The 23353-nt window shown below is 53.6% G+C and overlaps 1 protein-coding gene and 1 long non-coding RNA gene across 5 annotated transcripts in view; one reads left to right on the top strand and one right to left on the bottom strand.

The window, feature by feature from the left end:
* Positions 1-11289, bottom strand: part of MLPH (melanophilin) — a 42860-nt gene extending 31571 nt beyond the window's left edge. For all 3 annotated transcript variants that reach the window (XM_027591290.2, XM_027591292.2, XM_027591291.2), the window contains exons 1-2: positions 11078-11289; positions 4872-5002 (exon numbers count right to left, since the gene is read on the bottom strand). In XM_027591290.2, coding sequence (XP_027447091.1) covers positions 4872-4981 — 110 coding nt within the window. In that variant the 5' untranslated portion in view covers positions 4982-5002; positions 11078-11289. The remainder of the gene's footprint in view (positions 1-4871; positions 5003-11077) is intronic.
* An 88-nt stretch (positions 11290-11377) lies between these two features.
* On the top strand, positions 11378-22001 carry LOC113919169. 2 transcript variants are annotated; one of them, XR_003518870.2, is made up of 4 exons: positions 11378-11723; positions 18073-18250; positions 19261-19326; positions 20943-22001. It is a non-coding gene; the product is annotated as an uncharacterized LOC113919169 (long non-coding RNA). The 2 variants fall into 2 exon arrangements; XR_003518869.2 differs by lacking the exon at positions 19261-19326.
* Positions 22002-23353: the final 1352 nt, after the last annotated feature.

Genomic DNA, 23353 nt, shown 5'->3' with positions numbered 1-23353 from the left:
TTCTTTGGAGCGCAGCATCACATCCTGATGGGAAGCCAGGCATAAAAGGGCACGCTGCACGGTAAACACCCCACTCCCAAGTCCCTGGTCCCACGCGCCAACTGCAGGGAGAGATTTCTTTTTTTTTTTCTTTTTTTTAAAATTTTTTATTGTTCTGTTAATCGCCATATATTACATCATTTGTTTTGGTGTAGTGTTCCATGATTCATTGTTTGTGCATAACACCCAGTGCTCCACGCAGAACGTGCCCTCTTTAATACCCATCACCAGGCTAACCCATCCCCCCACCCCCCTCCCCTCTAGAACCCTCAGTTTGTTTTTCAGAGTCCAACGTCTCTCCTGGTTCGTCTCCCCCTCTGACTTACTCCCCTTCATTCTTCCTCTCCTGCTATCTTCTTCTTTTTCTTTTCTCTTGAAATATGTTGCATTATTTGTTTCAGAAGTACAGATCTGTGATTCAACAGTCTTGCACAATTCACAGCGCTCACCGTAGCACATACCCTCCCCAATGTCTATCACCCAGCCACCCCATCCCTCCCACCCCCGACCACTCCAGCAACACTCAGTTTGTTCCTGAGATTAAGAATTCCTCATATCAGTGAGGTCATATGATACATGTCTTTCTCTGATTGACTTATTTCACTCAGCATAACACCCTCCAGTTCCATCCACGTCGTTGCAAATGGCAAGATCTCATTCCTTTGGATGGCTGCATAATATTCCATTGTGTATATATACCACCTCTTCTTTATCCATTCATCTGTCCATGGACATCTTGGCTCTTTCCACAGTTTGGCTATTGTGGACATTGCTGCTATAAACATTGGGGTGCACGTACCAGGGAGAGATTTCTATGTGCCTGGGGCCACATCAAAGACGGCACGGCCTCCCCCTTCCTTCTCGTGCATTTCCCGAAACAGCCTACAAGGAAAGCCCCCCATTCAGGATGCTCTCTATGTGGTACCTGCCACTCATGAGTTAGAACCTAGGAAAACTCCTTCCAGTCAATTCGGAGGGAAGGCATCTATGTTGCCTCTCCTCCCAAATATCAGGGATCTGGGCCAGCTCGTTTGTCACGTGCTTTGACAGAGGAGACGCAAAGATGTGTTGCTCCTACAGCTTGGGAACAGGTGCTGGAGTCTTTACCCCGGCCCTGTCCCAACATCCTTTATAGAGGACTGGCACTTCCACATCTGGGGAGAAATCCACCTAATACACATTTCTGTTAACTTGTAAATATTAAGAGAAATATCATTGTTGTCTATTTTCCAATTGGTATGTTCGGTGAGCTGGTTGTTTAGCTAACTGCCCCCTTGGCAAATTTGCTCCGGGCGAATCAGGCCTAGACACGGCGTCCACCTGATGCATATTCAGGACAGGAAAGTTCTTTTCATTTAGTGAACGTGTTTCTTGGTTTCACAATTTCTTCCCCGTTCACTCAGTTCCATCAGTGACTGTGGTCGGTTCCTCGAGCCGAGCCTTCCATTTGGCGTCCCTTTCGGAGGATGGCCAAGACATCAGAAACCCATCGGAGCGATTCCCGAGCTGCTCCGGTTTGTCACACGGCTGCCCAGCTCATGGTCTCCGGATGACCGATTTCTCCGCTTGGCCCATGACTGGTTCACGGAGCAGAGAACTTGAGTTAGCCAGCTGCTCCGTCAACCAAGTCTGGTGTCAAGACCCCAGAGTCTTTATTTTTAGGCTGGTGTGAGCCGTGCCCTCTCGCAGCAAAGCTGCCTGTCTGGACTTGAACCCACGTCCTGACCTCCTGGCGCTCATCACTCCCACCCTCGTGCCTCGGGACCACACGCCCGGGTCCTGCGGCAGCCCGGGGTCGGGGGGACACTGCAGAAGAGGTTCCTCACAGTCAGAGGCAGCTTTAGTTTTTGCTGAATATTTAACTAACAGCACAGTGAACAAGAGACGAAACCATCAAAAATGGTACGAACTGTAAAAGCCCTTCCCTCCCACCTCCCTCCCAGAATGACTCTTTACGTCCCAAACGTGTCACCTGCTAGAGCCCTGTCTGCATGGCAAGAACCAGTCACGGTGAGGCCAGTGGGCTTCCCTGCGCTTGGCTCAGTGTTCGTGTGCCACAGCCTCTCTGCAGCTCGCATTTCCAGGGCCAGGACAGCACTGCACGGCATTGACACCCCCCGGGACAGCCTCCTCCGGTCTGGTAGCGGGTACTTAACAAGCCCACCCCCAAGCACATGGCAGGCCCAGTAGACATGGCAGAGTGGGCCAATCCCCCCACACCCCCGCCTCCCTCTTCCATGACTGGCCCTTTCTGAGCAGACAGCATCAGAAGCTGCTGAATGAGGGGGGGGCACCCTGATCATAACTGGCCCCGGGGGCCTGGCCTGGGCCACAGGCTGCACACAGGACCGGGGGAGTCACGGTCCGCATCCTTGTAGGAGCCTTCCGTCTCCAACAGCATCGAGAGGTCAGCTGGGCCTGTCTCCTCTTGGCAATGTGAAATGACCCAAGGAATATGACAATAGGGAATGACGGATGTCAGAAGGGACTCACCTTCACGCAAGAAACGGATTTCTGCGAGACCGCTTCAGCTGTCTAGATGAAGGCAGAGCAGCCCAGCTCAAGGGTCTCTGGGAAAGAGGCTGCCTCTTGGGACCTGGCCCAGGGGGTCCTCCCTCTGCTTCCTGAGAGCTGGGTTCCCCTCCTTCCCATTTATCCGTGTTTCTATATATACTTAAAATAAAAGTCGACAACTGCTGGGTTGCCTGGAGGCAGGGTCTGGTCCATCCCCGGGGAAGGGGGTGCTGTCAAGCGGGAAGGCTAGGCTGCCTTTGCTGGCACGAGCTCGTGGCCCTTGGCAGGGCCTGGCGGCCACGGCCAAGGCAAGGAAGCTGCTGTGGGTAAGGGTGAGAGGGCACTGGAGGGGTCACAGGAAGAAGGGAAAGAGGGAGGGGCTTCACCACGTGGAGAAGTGGGGTCATCAGAAGCAGAGGGAGAAGGGGCGGAGAGCAGGGCGGGCAGCTCTGGCCCCCGCTTGGGACCTGGAGGTCGGGTCAGGTCAAGGCCTCCTGTGGGCTCCAGTGTGAGGTCTCGAGGGGGCGCCTTAGGGGCTGGCAGTCCCCACAGGCCAGCAGGGTGGTAGCGGCTTCATGGCCAAAGCCAGGGGGTGACTAGGAGCCCACGGCAGAAAGGTGGGGGCGGGGGCGGGGCAGGGGGCAGCGGGAGGCCTCGGCGGCACCGACCTGGACCCCTCCCCGCTGACACCGGGGTCGCCTGCCAGAACCACGCCTGTCTCTCTTAGTGGCTTGTCCATTGTTATGGACTTTGTTCTGTGTTGGGACCCAGAGCTCCCCTCCCCGCTGGTCCTTCTCTGTCTCCTTGGGGGCCCCATCTTTCTCTCTCTGGACTCCCTCCTGCAGGGGTCTCCTCCTGCCTGGTGATGACACACTGGGGTCAGTCGAATAACGCTCCTCGCACGTGAAAACTGTCCTACGTTCCTGGTTCCCGGGACCTGTAACTATGTCACCTCACCTGGCAAAGGGGCCCCTGCAGATGTGATTAAGTTAAGGATGTTGAGGCGGGAGGTCACCCTGGATGATCTGGGCGGGCCCAGTGCCATCACGGGTCCTTACAAGGCGCAGAGGGAGGGGGACGAAAGCGGAGTGAGGGCTGGATGCCAGGCTGGCCGCCCTGAGGACAGAGGCAGGGCCGGGCGCCAGGGAGCGGGGGCGCCTCTGGCAGCTGGGAAAGGCACGGACAGATTCCTCCCCGGAGCTTCGCGAAGGAACTCAGGCCTGCTGACACCTTGATCTGAAGACTTCTGACCTCCAGAACCATGAGAAACGGACGCGTCGTAAGCCGCTGAATTCACAGTGATTATAGCATAGCTGCGCCAGGAAACTCATACAAATACCATCTACTGGTGACAGCTCCACACTCCCTTCTGAGCTCCCGGCAGCACATGTGTGTTCACTTGTCCACGTGACGTCCCACAGGCAACCTAACCGCGACGTGTCTGAACCCTTTCCTGGTTCCCCCAAACCTGCTCCACCTCGCCTTCCCCAGGGGAGGCAGCGACGACCCATCCTCCCAGCTACTCCGGCCACGACCCTGAGTCGCCCGTGGTACCCGCACGACCGGTTGTGGGCAGACTTGCTGGCTCCACCCTCTTTTCTCGGAGCCCACGGCTTGCGGGGCAGAAGCCGGGTCTCACTGTTCCCCTGCCTGACGGCGGCTGGGACTCCGAAGGTCCGAGTCCTATTGAGGACCCTCACAGCTGGCACCCCACTCCTCTCCTACCTCCTCTCTGCTTCCGCCTGGAGTGCCTGCCCCCTCCTCCATGAATCTTTGCTCCAGGGTCTCCTTCTCAATAGATCTACCAGCCGCCACGGACACCAAGAAAGGGTCAGAAAGGAGCACAGTGCCCAGCTAAGCGTTACAAGTGTAGGGGGGTAAATAATGGTGGAGGGGGCTGGCTCCATCCATGGCCGCCCATTCAAGAATGGGTGCCATCCAACACGCTGGAAGGACAGACAAAGCCAGCCTTGATCCTAAAACCCCTCCATCCCAACATTCTGGGTGTTTCCCTATTTTATCACCTCTAGCTCGCCATGTCATGGGCAAAGCATCACCTGGCTCAGGAGACAACATGACCCTGAAGCTGGGTCAAGAGGAAATAAAACTATTCAGGGGACACCTGAATGCAGGCTGGAAAGTCAGGTCCCCTCACTTTAATTAGGAGGAAGCCGAGCCCAGAAAGCGGGACGTTTCCCAGCGGCCGGCTTCCCATCCGGTGTCCTGCACCCATGCTTCCCGGTGTCTGCCCGCCCTGGGCGCCCCACGAGGCCCCTGCGGAGGACACCGGAGGGGCGGGCTCGGCCCCCCACACTTACTCCAGTCTTTCCTCTTCTTTCCTTCTCAGATCAAAGTCCCGCTGAACCACTTCCCAGACGTGCTTGGCCTCTTCGTCCGTGAGCTTGGACAGATCCAGTTTTCTCCCCATCTCTGCTTGTCAGGATCACACCTGGAAAAGACAAGATCACCGGTGGTCGCCCCATAAGCCTGTGGACAGCGCCTAAGGCACAAAGAGGCAAAACGGAATGCACCGAGATCCCGGGCAGTTTGTCTGGACCTGGGCGGAGGGCTTTACTAAGCAGATTTGTGTAGCTGAAATGTGTCAGGTTTATGTGTGAAATTCCTGCACTCCTGGGACTCACACACTGAGCCACGGGGCCGCTGTCCCTCCACTGTGAGATAACGCTGGTGATGTCAGTATCTAGGGGCGCACCACTTTCCCCCGACCCAGGGTCGTGCTCTGCAGTGGGAACCCCAGAAATGCTGGGGAAATGCTGGAGATGTGCTCCATCCATGGGCTTTTTGCCTTAGAACCCTTGGTGGAAGCAACACTGCCGAAAAGAGGCAACATCCCCCCCAGATTCCTGGTCAAGCTGTGGAGTCGCGGGTGCACGCCCTGGCCTGCTGAGCGGTGGCCCCAGCGTGATGCCTGCGAGGTCACTGTGTCTGTGGGGGGCGGGGGGGGCGTGCGCATTCTTCCCACGGTGGGGCCAAAGTGCCGGCAGATGAGGGAGGGGCTACCAAGCCCGTGGGCAGCACCGTCAGCGGGAGCTCGGTTTACCCAAGGGAGGTTGGCTGTGGGAGCTCTGGAGCCCGGGCGCACATTGGTCGCCCCGATGCCCAGGCCTCACCCTCCTCCAAGATCCTGATGTCATACAACTGCTTAACACAGTGGCACTGTGTGACGCCCTGTTTCTAGGTAACCTGCTGGCCAGGAAGACAGACTTCAGGTGATTTTATGCCCTATTTGTAGACATTACACCGGATCCCAGTCCATGTTAAAAGGACAGAGGAAGGAAAATCCAAATGCCAAAAGCCAAGATAAGCAGAACCTTAGAACCTTGCATGCTATTCAGTTTGCCTCGTATGGAGCGCCTGGGTGGCTCAGTCGGTGAAGCGTCTGCCTTCAGCTCAGGTCACGATCCTGGGGTCCTGGGATCAAGCCCCGTGTCTGGATCCCTGCTCAGCGGGGGGCCTGCTTCTCCCTCTGCCTCTGTTGCTCCCCCTGCTTGTGCTCTCTCGCTCTCTCTCTCAAATAAATAAAATCTTAAAAACAAAACAAAACAAGTGTGCCTCATGGACCAGCAGCGTTTCCTGGGAGCTTGTTAGAAATGCAGATTCTCAGGCCCTGCCCCAGACCTCCTGATTCAGAATTCATATTTCAACGAGATTCCCATAGGGTCGTGTTCACACTGGAGTAGGCCAATGTCGCCGGTCCCAGGACCCCTCTGAGCAGCAAAGCTCTAGTGAAGCAGGACAGGGACAGAGAAGGGGTTGGCTGAGCAGAGAATGAGGATCACAGAGAAGGTACACGGGTCTCACAGATGCCGAGGCTGCCGTTACTCTGGGTACAACATTGAGGCATCACCACATGAGGGAGGTCTTTGCCCGGGGATTCGAGCACACGGGGTTGGGGGTGCTGCCCAGAGGGGACCACCCTGCTCACCCCACCATGCCCATCCTTTGAACATTTCTTTGCCCCTTCTGGTGTGACTGCTGTGGTCACATCCGTCCCTGTCAAGCTCCAGGAGGGACAGAGATTTTGTGTTTTTCCTGGTACACAGCAGGTACTGTTCCGTGCTCCCAGTGCTCTGGTCCCCTACAAGGCTGCACACGGGAGCCCCTCGGCCCGAGGACGAGGCGGCTACACCCACGCCAGCTCTCCTCTGGGCACCAAGGCTCAGGGGAAGATGCGGTTTGGGTGACAGTTGTGCCGTGGGCAAGAGAGTTTGAGAACCGCTGGGTGACTTCAACAAGTCTTCACGGAGGACTGAAATCCGTTTCTCAGGAACGTCAGAGCAGGGGTCCCATCTGTCTGTGCTCCCTGGGAATTCTTCAAGCCCACGAAAGACTTGATTTTGCTTCTGAGTTCTGGGGAGCATCTCTCTTCCAGTTCTGCTGACCATTCAAGCGTTCGTCACGGAGATGTCAACAAAACTTGCTCTGGGCCAGGGATGGACTCTGATTTGTTTCACAAGGGGTCAATTATGACAAGTGACCTTTTCAGGGCGGCATCCACATATCATCTACAAGGAAAATTTCCTCTGAGTTCCCGTGGCCCTCGACGAAAGTATTCCCTGACTTCTGCCTTAAATCGGTGAAAAATAATTTCTTAATATTTTTTGCACCAAACCCTCAGTATTTCCCCCTTCAAGCACGATGCTGACCGTGAACGATGCATTCCGAAGTTGCCTCAATGGGCCAGAGTCATTCAAACTATTTTCATTGACAGCTGAATTTAGATTTTGGACAAGAAAGTGTTAAAACCAAATTCACTGTTGCTGTTCTCCTAGAATACATGATTTCTGGTTTTTAAAAACTGGAAGAAAAAGTTCTTTTTTGATGAATGACTGGGGTTTGTTCATTTTTCTTAAACCATTTTTGAAAAAAAAATGTATCCTAAGAAGCACATTCATTGAGGTTCTCTTTTCAGAGCAGACGAAAGAGCTGTGAGCATCAGCTGACTAGTTAGCGCCATCTCCTCTCCAAAGGGACACAATTCCAGGCTTCCTTTAAGAATCTTAGATGGTGAGGGGTGGGCGCGAGAGAAGCCAAACAAAAGGAAACTAGTATTCTCTTTTTACCATGAGAGCCTAGTGGCGGGTAAGCGATGGATGGGAAGTCTGCTAGCCATCAGAACCGCCCCCCGAGGCTGAGAACATGCGTGTGTCTCCCCCCCCACCCCCAGGGTTCCCTTCCAGACTGTTCCTTCTCTTGGAAGCTTCTTGCTCATAAGGAGGGCTTCTTGGTGTCCCAGCTCGGACAGCAAAGACCACCAAGGCCCCGGGGACCAGATGCATGCTGGACCTGGAGGGTCTGGGCACCTCTGGCGAGGGGGTGCCTGCCAGGAGGGGGTGAGCCCCTCAGAAATAGGCTGAGATGTAAACAGGGGAGACCAGCAGGCCGAGGGCAGCAGGCGGCGGCCCCACTTGCTTCTACAGAAACTGGCTCCATGGCTTAGCTCCCTCTTGGAAGTTCTGATCATGATGCTGGGTTATTACGGAAAGTGAACCTTGTTCGCTATGTTCTGTTTAATAAAGCCAGAACTGACATGATCTCGATGGTGAAAAAGATGCATCCGACACAGCCAAACCAAGCAGTTCAACGTCACCTGAAAATTTTACTCTAGTGTTTTATGTTTAGCTCCGACCCAACTTCGGGGGTAGAGGGAGAGGAAGGAAGGAAGGAAGAGGGATTCCGAAGGTCAGAGTCGCCCGTAGGAGGCTGTGCCATGCTGCGGCGTCGGGGCTGGCGAGGCGCCCGGCACAGCCAGGGGTTGAGAGACAATGGCCCAAGACCCGGGTCTTTATCTGCTGTGACCAAATCTTCCCACTTAGTGAATTAAGGACATGAAGATGCTTTTGGGGCTTTTTGAAAACTATCTTTGAAAAGTAACCTTAAATTGAATGGAGAATACTTTTGACTTGACCAAAAGTCACTGGCATCTTGGGGAGGCTTTGCTGGGCACCCCCTCTGGCTTGCCTCGGGCTGGTACGCTGATGGGGGCCCGTGTGCCAGGTACAGCCACACCGTGGGACCCACATGGGCTCATGGAGTGGACAGCCCTTCAGCCAGTTATCAGTCTCCCGTCACTACACACTGTGTTTGCTCCCCGAGACCCCGATCCGCCCCTGGAACCCCTCCACCCTCGACAGTCACGGGGGAGCATGCTTCTGTCCCTGCCCCCGCCTGGGGGAACCTCCCAGTTCGTGTCAGGGGGAGGGCTGTCTCCACCAGGCTCCAAGTCATGAGGTTCCTGTATGAAATGCTTTCAATTTCGCCCGTTCCACTGCTCAGATTTAATCACATTTTTAATCTCCGAGACGGTTAGCCCTCCCTGATTGTTTCATAGCTGTAATGGAGAAAAGCAGGGATGACATGGAGATTAACGAGTTGCAAAGACAGTGGAACGGGTTTTATAAAATGGATCTCCCAGAGGCACAACACTGAATTTCGATGGTGTGTTGTGTTTATCTGTTAAAGAACTGAGTCCACAGTCTGGTCAAGTTCAGGGGAAGTGTGGGCAGTGGCTCCTCCTACATGACACTTGGCTCGACCAACCTCTTGGGTCAGCTGCCCTCCGAGCCTTGGAACAGTGGTGATTACAAGTGGTCACCCGCCTGAGCAAATAAAACTGGGAAGCAAGTCAAAGTTTCTCATGAAATGCCCAACTCACAAAGGAGGCAGGAATGCTCTCTGACTCAGAGTCGAGGCTGAGAGGTGCTCTTGCTGATAGAGGCGCGGGCACATTCCTGGGGGAAGGCGGATGTGCCACCTGTGGGTTGCTCTGTAACCCTGGTGGCTGTTTCTCGAACACCACCCTCTGCGCTGGCCGGTGTGGCTATTTCTGTGGCCAAGGCTTGCTGCTCATTAGGAGCAACCAAAGCCCCAGCCCTTGTCAGTGGCAAAATGAGAGCATTTCCACCCAGAAGCTTCCCCGGACCCCTGCTCGAGGTGCCCCAGGCTCTAGCAGCAACGGCACTGGGTGTGCACTCTGTAGCTTGCCCCCACCTCCCGCCCATTCTCTCTGCTCTCTCAGGTCTCAGGGCGGTTGCTGGTGATGCTCTTCTACACACGGACATAGTTTCTGCATGTGCAGCTGAGGCCTCAGCCCCAGGGTCCACAGCAAGAGCGGGTCCTGGGGGGAGGCTGCAGGACGGGGTGGAGGGGCTCTTCCTCCAGAGGCTGCTTCTCAAACAAACAAGACAGTCAGCCCCAGAAGGCTGACCCAACCACGTGAGCCGGCACACACACGAGCAGGCGCCACGTCGTCATCCAAGGGCACCGAAGTCACCTTTCCCGTGAGTCTTCAGGTCTCTGAAACCTCTTTACCACCCCAAGCCCCGCACCAGCCCCACTCAGCCGGTTTTCACGTTTCACTCTCTAATGCCTTACTCAACAAGACCTGCTGACTTCTCTTCCGTGTTCCTAGAACGGTCCTCCGTCAGTCCTCCAGAGCACCTACCACTGTGCCCATTTTTTGGATGTGGGGGAGGTCCTGGAGGTTTGGGGGGGGATGGGGCTCTTGCCCAGGAAAGCTGTAGCTTTGCTAGGGTCCGCTGAGTGGCCCAACAATGAGGCAGAGGCAGGGACGTCCAGAAAAGAGGTGAATGAGCTGGATCTGAAGGGCAGTGTCACTGGTCAGCTACCCAGGGCCTGCAAGCCCTCGCCCTTTCTGTGGGCTTCACAGCCACCGCCAGTGCCTGCCTCGGCACATGATGGGCTAGTGGGGGCCTCACCTCCCCCATTACCATTCCAACCTCTCAGAAAGAAATACATAAATAAGATTTTAAAAAACACCACACCACATAAAAAAAGAAAATGTGAAAGCCCCAACCCAACTGAAAATGGAATTTTCAATATTGGGTTAAGGTTAGTAGGAAACAGGTTTCTAAGCCTCAGAAACTTTAGGGGATTTATAAGGGAGGTTTAGCTCAGGCCAGGACCTGGGACCCGTGCCTACTATGCGATGCCCATCACCCACCAACCGGTCCCACATCTCTAGAACTAGGTGGATGGGGGGAGGTGGAAGGAGGGAGGGCTGTGTGTAAACAAAAGATGATTCTAATAAAGCTGCGGCTTTTGGAAGCCCCGGGAAAGGTCAGGACCCTCCTCCCGTGGCAAAACATCATCGGGGCTCTGTCCCCTCAAACCGGCACCGCAGTGGACGTGGAAGACTCACAGAAGGCCGTGGGCCCCTGGGAGTCCAGCCTCGAGTCTCCTGGGGTGACCCAAGCCTCAGCCCTGTCTGCCCTCGGACCCGCAGTAGGCTCTGAGTGAAACCACTGTTTTGCCCAAAATGGGCTCCCTGAGAACCCAGGCTCTGATCCGGGTATCCCCGAGGCCTGGGTTTGGGGGAAAGGGAGCGCCCTCCTCAACAGCCTGGCCCAAGGCCTGGGTGCCGCCGGGGGCATTTTCACACGGGTGGAGCTGCACACATCACCACGGACCCTCCCTCTGCCTGCGTCCCCAGCCCTGGGCGCCACACTGGCCTCGCCATTCCCCTTTCTGACTGCACACTCACCGGCTCCTTTCTAGGGGCGGGCAGGCCCTGGGGCTGCTCTCGGGGCTGCTCTCTCCGGTCCTGCGAGGGAAAGGAAGGCGACCAGGCGGGTCCGAGCGCACTGGGGCGAGGCAGGACGGTGCAGGCCAGGCGGGGCGCGGGGCGCACGGGGCCAGGTAGGGCGCAGGGGGGCCAGGCGGGGCGCGGGGCACCTGACCTGCGGGGCGGCGGGGCGCGGGCTGGGTCCGGGTGCAGCCGGCCGGGTCACGTGGGCCGAGCCCCGCCCCTGCCCGTCCCGCCCAGCTCCGGGAGCGCCTCCGGGTGCCGCACGTAGGGCGCCCGGGCGCGTGGCGCGGGTGCCGGGAGCGCACCAGACTCCGCGTCCCCAGCCAACCTCCGGGAGAAAGGTGGCGGCGGGGAGGGGAGGGTTGAGCCCACGCCGGGGCGTTGCGGCGACTTCGTCGGGGTGCTGCGGCTGCCGCGGCCCCGCCTCAGCGCCAGGGGACCCGCTGGCCTGAGCGCGCCCCCGGACCGCGCCGGACTCTTTTTTATTCCTACCCAATTCTGCAGGGGAACGCACTTTACTTCGGCTTTACCGACGGGGAAACCGAGGCTCGGGAAAGAGCTTTACTCAAAGCCACCGACTCATAAGTGGGAATGCCATCTGGTAAGTGGGACTTGGGGTCCCGGCCTTCGTCGCGCAGGTCCCGTGCCTCTGGCAGCCCTCCGTCCTGCCCGGCGTCGGGTCGCGGCTGGGCGGGGAAGCCCACAGCGCCAGGAGCCCCGCGCGGGGAGGGCACCGAGGCCTTGCCTATCGAGGACCGTCCTGCAGGTCGCACTGCCGCGGCTCTCGGCGGAATGAGCACATGGGGCGCGCAGACCGGGTGGGGTGCCATCGGAGGACGCGGTCGGGGCGACCCTCCTCCGAGCTCCCCGCACCCTCCCCGCCCGGACTCGGCGCTCAGGGACGCTTCAAACCCAGCCGGCCCCAAGCGCCGCCACCAGCCCCAGCCACCCACCGTGCTTTGGAATTCCCAGGGACCGTTAGGGGACCACCATCTCCCCTCTCTCTTCCGGAGTTGGGCGCCTCAGAGCACTCTCCCCGCCTCCCTCTCGCTTATAAAAATCCTGAAACGGAAAGTACACCGCCCCCCGCCGCAGGAACTGCCTTTGCAACTCAGTTTCCATAGCTATGAAATGGGGATAGGATGATTAATAAATACATAATCGATACTCTTAGGTGAACGCATACTACAGACGAGGACATTAAGCCTTATTAGGATCATTGCGATGTCACATTAGATAATATGTAAGGGGTCTTCAAAAGTCACAAAACGCTACTGCAGTTAGTGTTTGCCTGGCCTGCCCAGGAAGCACTGCAAGTGAATTGGGGTGTTTCAGGCCCTTGCACTGCGTTAGGATAGGAACTCTCACCAGACATCTTCAACTGGGGTGTGTGTGTGTGTGTGTGTGTGTGTGTGTGTGTGTGTGTGTGTGTAAATAGTTGCAACTTAAAGCCGAGTTTCCACAGCCCATAGGAGCCCGTTCCTATGGTTTTCATTTTCTTACCATATATTTTACTTTTGCTTGTAAAATCAATGAACCTGTTAAAAGTTGGCATCAGGACTGTAAGTTCCTTAAGGGCAGAGTGGGTTTTTTTTTAAACTTTAGTGTTTATTTACTTAAATGAGTGGGTTTTAAAAAATGTACAAAAGTGATAAGTGATAAAGATATATGGTAAAGAATATTAACAGTATGAAATGAAAAGTCAATTTCGCTCTTGTTCCTGCTCCCAACCCCTCTCCGCAGAGGCAATCATTGCTAATGGTGTCTTAGGCGTTGTTCCGGAATTATTGTGGGTGTGGATAAGTACATGAACTGTGGATCCAGCTGCAAGAGGTGGACTCCCAGCTGGGTGTATTACCGTCTAGCTGTGTTAACCCCACGCACGTTACCTCCCCCCCTCCCCCGGGGCTCACTTCTCCCTGTACATGGTGGGGAGAGCAATAGAATCTACATTCTGGATTGTTCTGAATCCATATACATAAAGCTCTTGGATGAGACCTGCTACGTGGTATTTGCTAAATGCTAACTGCTGTTAGTGTAGACCCAATTCATTCTTTTTAAGGGTTGCAGAGTATCCATTGCATGAGTTTATCGTAATTATTTTACAGTTTTCTATGGATGGACAGTGAACTTTTGATTTTTTTTGCTATTTTAAAAATTTCTGTCATCGATATTATGGACAATACTTAGTTTCTTGACATATATGTGGCACAAAAATTTTATTGTACGAACATACCTATCATTGTACATGTATACTCATACCAATATATTTATGGAATAAAACGCTAAAATTGAATTGCTGAGTCAAAGAACATGCAATTTTTATGAGGAAATTCTAGAATTAAAACATTTTTATGTTGAAACAATCTCAAGATTACAGAAATTTGCAAGTATTACACAAAGATATCCTCCCCCCCCGTTTGTAAGCTGCTGACATGATTTTTCTTTAGTGTGTATTTTACACAAACAAGGGCAATTTTCTACAAAACTATGGTCTAACCATCAAAATCGTGATACGTTGCTGTCTCTAATCACGAGAACCCTTTCAAATTTTGCCAGTCGTCTCAATAATATCCTTTATTGCAAAGGATCCAGTTTAGAATATCCTGATTTCCTACATTAGCTATTTAGGGGAAAGTGGGAGGGGACAGGGAAGAGAGGAAGGGAGAGGTTAGCAGTGGTACTTGACGGCTCCTGGCCAGGATCTTGGGGTGTGCTTGCTTCTCCTCCCCCTGACAGTCCTGCCTTGCCTGGTCCTCACCTTTGGGACTCTGCCCAACCCCATCTGCTCCCCAGCTTCTTGGGGCTCCCAGTGTCCCCTTGGTGGTACCCTCTGGCTCCCTGACAGTTTGCCCCGCCCCTATGACTATCCTTCCTTGTTCACTTGCTTAGGGGCTGGTGTTGTCTTTCTCAACCCTATGTGGCTCAATCCTGTCTCTGGATTGAGTGATCGAAGAGCAGTTAACATAGTGATTCGCGTACAACGTAGTGATTCGACAATTCTACACATTATGCCCCACTCACCAGGATAAGTACAGTTATCATCTGTCCCCATGCAATATTGCTATAATACTGTTATACCCCCCATGCTCTACTCTTCATTCCCATGACTTACTTATTTTATAACTGGAAGTTTGTACCTCTCCATCACCTTCACCCGTTTGCCCATCTCCCTGTCCCCTCCCCTCTGGCATCAACCAGTTTGTTCTCTGTATTTATGAGTTTCTTTCTGTTTTGTTTTTTCATTTTTTTTTTAAGATTTTATTTATTTGACACAGAGAGAGCGACAGTGAGAGAGGGAACACAAGCAGGGGCAGAGGGAGAGGGAGGAGCAGGCTTCTCGTTGAGCAGGGAGCCCGATGCGGGGCTCGATCCCAGGACCCTGGGACCATGACCTGAGCCAAAGGCAGACACTTAACAACTGAGCCACCCAGGCGCCCCTCATTTGTTTTGTTTTTGTTTTTGTTTTTCTTTTTTAGAGTCTACATATAGTTGAAACCATATGGTGTTTGTCTTTCTCTATCTGACGTATTTCACTTAGCATAATGCTCTCTAGATCCACCCATGTTGTCACAAATAGCAAGTTCTCATTCTTTTTTATGGATGAGTAATAGTTCATTGTATGTATATACCACATCTGTTTCATTCATCTCCATCTACTGAGGGACACTGTTGCTTCCATATCTTGGCTGTTGTTAATAACGCTACAGTACACTTAGGGGTGGATATATCTTTTTGAATTAGTGTTTCCTGTCTCTTACTGATGAGGAAACTGATCCCCAGAGAAGAGGTGGTGTACCAGGGTCAGCTTGCCTCTCTAGCAGTCAGCTTCTCACTAAGCCATCGTGGACTTGCCCGGAATCTGGCTGATGGGTGGACACCAGAGGGCAGTAGAGGGCTCCTCCCCACCTCCTTGTCTTCACGGTGGCTGCCTGGAGACTCCGCCTTTTCTGGGACTTAGGGCCAGAGAGGACAAGGAGGGAAGGATCGTTGTCTCGGTCACTCCAGCAGGAAGCTCAGCATGGAAGATGGCCTTCAGAGGAGGATCTTGAATGTCACCTTTTGGGAGGCCCCCATCTCCAGGACTAGTGTGCAGGCAAGTTTCACGGAGGGCTGGGCTTGGACTTAGCCTGGTCTCTGCTCATAGCTGGGGCCCCAGGGGAAGGGAGGCCCCTGGCCCACCGGGGAGTGTCCTACAGTCTCTACGAGATGGCTGAGCCCGGGATTTGTGGGGAAAGGCCTGCTGTCCCTGGCCCAAAGCCCCCTCCCGAGCCTTCTAGGTCGCTGCAGGTGGCTGTTAGAATCCATCCCTCATTCTCCCGTGTTGATTCCTCTGGGCCAGTTTGGCATTGGGCTAACAGGGGCATCTGGATTCTTTTCAGATGAACATACAGGAAATTGAATACATGCAAAATACTGCCCCAAACCCCGGCCATGTCCAGCAAACTACCTGTACGTTACAAGAAAATATGTTTACATCAGATACTGAATGGCATTTTTTTTTCTTTCATGAATCTGGAAAGTTGGGGAAAATCCCATTTTTGGAAGCATTCTTCTGGCTCTGTGGTTGTGGGACTGGGCAGGGTGTCACAGGGCCTCTGAGGAGGTGTCTCCTGACCCTGCTTCAGCCATCTCCCCAGGGCATGGGGCCCTGGGACTGTCCCCCACACGTTGGGAGACACACACTGACCCTGAGCTGTGTTTCTCGTGGGGTCAGGACCACTGGAAAGCACCTGTCTGCTGTCTCCCAGCCACCCCCCCGCCCACACCCTTGCTATCTGAGCCCTGGCCTCCTCGGACGGCACCCTCTCCCTTCCCCTGCTCTGGCCCCCCTCCCTTTTTGGTTCTTAGTTCAACAGCCCTCCCTTAGAAAAGCATTTTCTGAGCATCCAGCCCTCCCCACCATCGGACTCTGTTATTCCCTGCACATTCCTGCAGAACCACTCCCATAATTTACCTGCCATGTATGTGGTGACCTGGTTCACATCTTTGCTCCCCTGCTCTAAGCTCTGGGAGTGCTAGGTCTGTGATGTTCATGAACTCTGGTGTGCTTGCTGCCTTACACGATGCGTGGTACATAGTAGGCCTTTGATAACTATTTGTTGAATCAACACTGTTTGATAATCATAATCATGTATTTTGATGATGCCCTTGATCTTTTGTTTATTTTTAAAATTTTTATTTTTAAAAGATTTTATTTATTTATTGAGAGCGAGCGAGCATGAGTGGGTGGGGGCGGGGAGGGGCAGAGGGAGAGGGAGAAGCGGACTCCCCCGCTGAGCAGGGAGCCCAACGCGGGGCTCGATCCCAGGACCCTGGGATCGTGACCTGAGCTGAAGGCAGACGCTTAACTGACTGAGCCACCCAGGTGCCCCTGCCCTTGATTTTCTAAAGAAGTTTTACTTTAAATTCCAGTTAGTTAACCTGCAGTGTAATATTAGTTTCGGGTGTACAATATAGGGATTCGGCACTTCCATAGAGCGCCTGGTGCTCATCACGACAGGTGCACTCCTTCATCCCCATCACCTGGTTACCCCATCCCCTCTGGTCACCACCGGTGCGTTCTCTAGAGTTAAGAGTCTGTTTCTTGGTTTGTCTCTCCCTCTTCCCCCCCCCCCTTGCTCCTTTGTTTTGTTTCTTAAATTCCACATATGAGTGAAATCATGTGGTATTTGTCTTTCTCTGATTGACTTACTTGACTTAGCATAACACTCCAGCTCCATCCATGTCGTCGCAAATGATGATGCCCTTGATTTTAACTTTGACTGACGGTCATTTTCCAAACAGCTCTGCCCCCAGCACCCAGTGCTCCTGGCACCCTCCTGGGGAAACGGGTCTGCTGGGAAGAGGCCCAAGAGGGGGCTCATTGCCCTCACCGAAGCCCGAAGCTTCTGCCGTTGTTTTCCTCTTGCACCTGCCGCCCACCGGCCCTTACTGTGTTGTGAGACCCTGGCCCCCAACTCAGCTCAGACTCTGCCTCTCTTGAGTTGGTCTGAGGTCATCCTGGCTTTCCCTCCCCGGGAAGAACGTGCTTGAGGGCAAGAGACGGTTTCCCTCTACTCAAAGCCTGACCGAATTTCATTTGCCTGTTCCTACCCTGGGCTCAAGTTCTCAGAAACATAGGGTCTGCAAATTCATTTTGGCAACGTGCTTTTCCTCATCCGAACACATAGGAATTCGATTTTGATATCGCGTAGAAGAGGCTTTAATTAGCCAGAGAAGCCAAGCCAGAAGAGAGCGGAATCTCCTGAGGAATGAAGCCTGTGACTCTAAGACCGTCAAAGCACTTCCAGGGTTCTGGAAGCTTCAGATCATGTGAGGCAGGGGCCAATGAGCCCTTGCCTTTCCCTCCATTAGCTGAATTAGGGGCTTTTACTCCTGAGGATTCGGGAATCGAGCAGAAATGGTGTGAGCCGAAGAGAAAGAATGCAGGCTTTAGGTTTTAGGCTCTACTCTCAGAAGAAGACCCCGCTGTGAAGGGAGGAGAGCAGGTCCTCACTGAAGACCTACTGGGTGCTGAGCGGGCACTGTGGGTGCCTCATGGTGTCAGCAGCGCTTGTGCTGGGCGCCTGGCCCTCGCGGCGTCACTGGGGCTGCAGGTGAGGAAGCGGAGACACCCGCCGGAGGCCGCAGGGTTAGCGGGGTAGAGCGGGGCCATCAGGTCTCAGCCCAGGCGAGGGTGTCTCTGAGCCCTGGCCCCCGCAGCGCCCAGCACAGCAGGAGGGGCCTCGCCCACTGGGGGCACAGCCAGAGGCAGGAACCTGGGAGGGGCAGACCCAGAAGCTCCGAGCCAGAGGCCCTCTGGAGGCCACCAGCCAGCGCAGGGCTGGGGAGCGGCTGGCCCCGGAGCGCGGACCACGGTCGTCTCCCCTGCTCCTATGTCACCGCGGTTACACCAGGCATCGCGGTAACGACCCTCCCCACCCCTTCTTCATGTCCACACCTCGCAGAGTGACCTCGCTTCGGTTTCGACTGTGTAAGCTGCATTCCACATTTCACATTCCACTCCGGTCCGAATGTTCCTGAACATTTGCAGCGCTGCTAAGGAAACCTGTCACATGCTGGCTTACTTGGGCTGATACCCACCGGACCCTCTCAGGACATCCTGATGCCGGCAAAGCCTCGGAGGTCAGTGCCAACAGGAAACCAACCCAGCACCAGGAGCAAGACTCCAGCCGCGCCTCACCCTGTCCCATCTCCACCCTGTGGTCCACCCTGTGCACACTGACCCTCGCCCTGCCCTTCCCCTATCCCCATACTCACCCCGGTCTTCACGTTAACTAGCTACCCGCTCCCCAAACCTGGTTCAAATGCTCAGCCCCCTCTCCCACAGCTCCTGCCCCCCAAGGCACGCTTGTTTCGGGGAGCACAAATAGGCCTTTGGTCCAGGGTGGACACGTGATGTCCGCCTGCTTCTGTCCTCCACCCCTCCCAAGTTAACCTTCCAAACTGGCCCAGATCCCACCGGCCCAGGAGCCTGGGATAGCTCCCCGGTTTTGAAAGTAGTTTCATAAACGTATTTCGGGGTTCTGGACACACTTGATTAGAATTTTCAGGTATCTAAAGTCATTTAAAAACTGTAATAACAACCTAACGCATACTTGGGAACTAGAATGGCAGGGGCAGGTGTCTCCCAGGGTGTGCTGTGGAGGCCACAAGTCCTCCAGGCAATGTTTAAAGAGATCGCTATCTCTTGACACCTTAGGGCAGACTGTGCTGATCATCAGACCCAGCATTTAATCGTTGAGGATGCCAGTGTAGGTTTTCCAGATAAAATATGGGCTGCCTCGTTAAATTTTATTTTATTTTTTTAATTTAATTTAATTTTTTTAAGATTTTATTTATTTATTCATGAGAGACAGAGGGAGAGAGAGAGAGAGAGAGAAGCAGAGGGAGAAGCAGGCTCCCGCGGAGCAGGGAGCCCGATGCGGGACTCGATCCCAGGACACTGGGATCATGACCTGAGCCGAAGGCAGCCGCTTAACCAACTGAGCCACCCAGGCGCCCTGCCTCGTTAAATTTTAATTGTAGGTTAACTGGGAACAGTTTTTTTTTTTTTCAAGTATAAGTATGTTCTAAGAGTTTCATGAGGCATACTTATTTTTACTAAAATATTCATTGTTTTTCTGTAATTCAAGTTTAACTGGTCATCTCGCATTGACATCTGGCGAATGTGCCTCAGAGCTACAAAGGGAACACCCTGGGTAGGTTTTCTGTGCTGTAGCCGGGGCCTTGGTAGGGCGGTGGTGGCACCCTGTGACCCGGGATGGGGACATCTGGGTGGATGAGTCTGAGCTTGAACACCCAGGTTCTCCAGAACACTCTGGGCATAAAGAAGCAGCCTCTCCCCTGATTCTCCAGAACACTCTGGGCATAAAGAAGCAGCCTCTCCCCTGATTCTCCAGAACACTCTGGGCATAAAGAAGCAGCCTCTCCCCTGATTCTCCAGAACACTCTGGGCATAAAGAAGCAGCCTCTCCCCTGATTCTCCAGAACACTCTGGGCATAAAGAAGCGGCTCTCCCCTTTTCCCCCTCAGTGCTGGTGCCAGGACACCATGTGGACACGTCCCCTGAGCTAGCTGTCTGCAATAGGATGCTTATTCTCAAGACCTGACCCCACCTGTCCTTTCCTTTAGACCAGTGACTAGGGCTGGGTCTCAGCAAAGCCCAAGTGGGAAAATAAAATTCCTGCTCTGGGCATAAATGGCATCTTCATGGACGTGAGCGCAGGTCCTGGCTTGCACGTGTCGCCGATCAACAGGGGAAATGTGTGGGCGCGGACCTTGAAGATAATGAATTGAGTTTACTGATTTGGGAGAGCTTAGCCATGTCCTAGTGTCTGACCTCCCGGCAAGCATACTTGGGAGTTACCCAAATACACCGCCGAAGTGGCTCTGCAAAGCTTGGGCATGTGTAAGCAAGGTGAGGGTTCTGTGGTCGCCTCGTTAGTGTTGAGAAAGAGTGGAGGCAGTTTGGGGAAGTAGGGATGTGCCAGTGGATTTATCATGTGAGGGCTGAAGCCTCTACCACTTGACTGTGTTCCCTGGAAGGGCCCAGAGGACACTCCCCTCATCAAGGCAGCAAGGAACACAACTATGAGTGCATCTGTATCTCAATGCTGTTATGTTGACGGTAGCTTATGCTATGGAACTTCACGCCCTGGTGTCAAAGGGGATGTTAGGGTCGTCAAGTAGAGTTTAGGTGGAGGTGCTCAGCTATCAGAGGCAAGGTGGGCAAAGTTGCCATAATGGCAGCAAATCCAGAAAAGCGACCATGGCCCATTGGCCCAGTGGTATCAGTGGGGCTGGCTAATAGACCATGGTATTCCATGGGACTCAAAAGACGAACATCCAACCAGGACATTGCTTGATTGGTATATGCAGAAAAATTCAGGAACTGGTGAACAGAAGGCTGATATCAGATGCTGCAGTGAAAAATCACTATCCCTCCCCTAGTGTCCAGATCTAAACTAGTTTTCAGACCCAGAGCCCACTGGCTAAAGGAGAAGCCAGGCCCCTGGAGGACAGACCTTACAGTGTCACTACGATATACACCATAAATATTCCACATTCCTTGCCCCCAAGGGGCCTACGGCTGCTTACCAGAGTAACTTGTGTACTGGGCGAAGGCAAACGCTCAACCTTTGGAAGGTGATAGGATATAGGCTCTGAGCTGATGCTCATCAGGGAAACTCTACACCCTCATCAGGAAAGAGGATCGGAGCAGTTAGCTTTTAAGCGGGAAGGAAGCAGTGCACCCCCACTCTGCTATCTCAGGGCTATCCTAACTCCTTGATCTGTGTCTTAATATAATCCTCAGGAACCTTGAGCATGCCTGTCCAACATATCGATATTTTTCTGATTAGACCTGGCACGTTAGAAGTGGCAAGGATGCTGGATGCCCAGCGAAGACTTGAGGATCAGAAGCTAGAAGCAAATCCTACAAGACTCAGGGGTATGCAACTTTGGGGAAATTTTTAGGGGTCCAACAATCTAGAGTAGGGTGGGTTGTGCCTTCTAGGGTAAAGGCAAGTTATTTACTTTGTGGCCCCTACGACAGACACCGAGCCACCAGCACTCAATGAATCTCTGGATTTTGAAGGTGGCACATGCCTCCCTTGGAAATAGGGCTCCAATCTCGTTAGCAAGCGAGTTGGAAGGCTGACAGGTTTGTGTCGGGCTCAGAGCGTGGGAGGATGCTCTTCTGCAGCAGGTCCAGGCAATGATGCAAGGCTCTCTGGTTGGTCAGGGGACCAGAGAGAACCAGAGGAAATAAGATGGGAAGACTGGAGACAAGGAGGCATGAGTCTCCCACGACCCAAGATGGGGGCAGGCGCCGTGTGTGAATCAGTATCTCAGGTCAATGCCCACCAGAGGCGGTCTACTGTAGCAGAGACGCTGAGCCATAGATGCACGCCTATGGAGTCAGCCTCAGGGACTCATCCTGTGGAGGTCAGCCTCTGTCCTGGGTCACCTGGGTGTCTGCACCGTGGTCCAGCTGCACGGCTTCCTCTCCCCAAGGCGGACCTAACTTTATCTTTTGCTGCCTATCTGACTGGTGATGAGCCCTTTATATGGAACCATCCTCTGAGGAGACCAACCAGCCTGGTGGAACTAGGGTATATTTTATATCATATATATATATATATTTTGGGTCACTTAGTGGGAGTTGGTGAGAGACAGGGTTGGAATGTGCGATTATAAAGAACTTAAGATTTTGATTCTGGAAAAATATGCTGGACTCTCTTTCCCCTGCTCCCCTATTCTAAAAATAACCTAATACCGCTCTGAAAAACAAACTGAGGGTTCTAGAGGGGAGGGGGGTGGGGGGATGGGTTAGCCTGGTGATGGGTATTAAAGAGGGCACGTTCTGCGTGGAGCACTGGGTGTTATGCACAAACAATGAATCATGGAACACTACATCCAAAACTAATGATGTAATGTATGGTGATTAACATAACAATAAAAAATTTAAAGTAAAAAAAATAAAAACATAAAAATAACCTAATACCTTGGAAATTATTCAACCGACCATGATCAAAGGACTCTGAGCATTGGGTGGAAGAGGGTGGAAGGGGCTGGAGATCTCAGGGCTGGAGGAATGATGCTCCCTGGGTTTTCTTTTTATCTGGGTCCCAGAAAGACCTGCGGTCAAAACCTCCCACAGGCAGAGCTTAAAAGAAAACCTCAAAAAGCCCAGTTTCTCCGGCCAAGACCCTGGGAAAGGGGAACCCAACGGAAACTCCGTGAACATCCCCAGCCTTGCTCAACAACCCAGCCCCAGGAGGCAGTCTGAGCTGTGAGCAGCGACTGTCCCAGCCCCTCCACGACGGGGCCCCCGGCGGGCCCGCCTGCCCACAGATGCTGCCCATGGCAGCAGGGGCCACAAAGCCGCGTGCCTCCCTGCCCTCCACCCAGTGGCATTAGGAGACCTGGGCCCAGTGGCTTCTGCCCCTTCCTGCAGCAGTTCACCCAGTGACACAGGTGGCTCAGGGCAGTGCCTTCTGCCCCTGCAGCCGATAAAAACAGGGACAGAGTAGCAGCCCCAGCAACCCTGGGAGAATGAAGAACACCTGAATGATGTGACATGGGCTCAGAGAACTAGGCTGTCCTTGCCTCAACTGAAGTAGGTGATTATCTGCTAAAATAGATTTCGCTGGGATCATGTCTCTTAACATTATAACCCAAATGTCCAGGATACAGCACAAAATCCCTATCATACCAAGATCCAGGAAAACCACCGGCATGGGGCAGAGAGACAGGGCATGGATGTCAGTGCTTAGATGAACCTGATGCTGGAATTATCTGACAGTTGAGAGAAGCTGTCATAAATAGGCTTCAGACATCAGTGTCATAAAAAAGTGTTTCAGCTGGGTTTTCTTTTTATCTGGGTCCCAGATCATCGGCTTATAAAACACGGGTAGTCAGAATCAGGGGGCCAGGATGTCATCACTGGCTGTGTGATCTTGGAAGGTTTTCTAGGAGTGGATTGTCAACTATTACGCTAGGATGCTGGTGACCATCCGCTTAGCCCTGGTGCTGTCCTCCAGGATTTACCCACATGGTCACAGGTCCTCCCCGCACCACCCACGAGGAGGGTACCAGGGCTGTCCCCATTTCCCAGAGGACTGAATGGCGGGGAGGGCACTTGTCTGAGATGCACAATAAGAACGAGGGCGACCAGGGGCGCACACACCCTACCTTCCTGGCATCCGGCCCAATAAACATTAG

This window comes from Zalophus californianus, chromosome 3 (assembly GCF_009762305.2).
Source record: "Zalophus californianus isolate mZalCal1 chromosome 3, mZalCal1.pri.v2, whole genome shotgun sequence".
Lineage (NCBI taxonomy): Eukaryota > Metazoa > Chordata > Mammalia > Carnivora > Otariidae > Zalophus > Zalophus californianus.
This window is presented reverse-complemented; position numbering and strand designations above follow the sequence as displayed.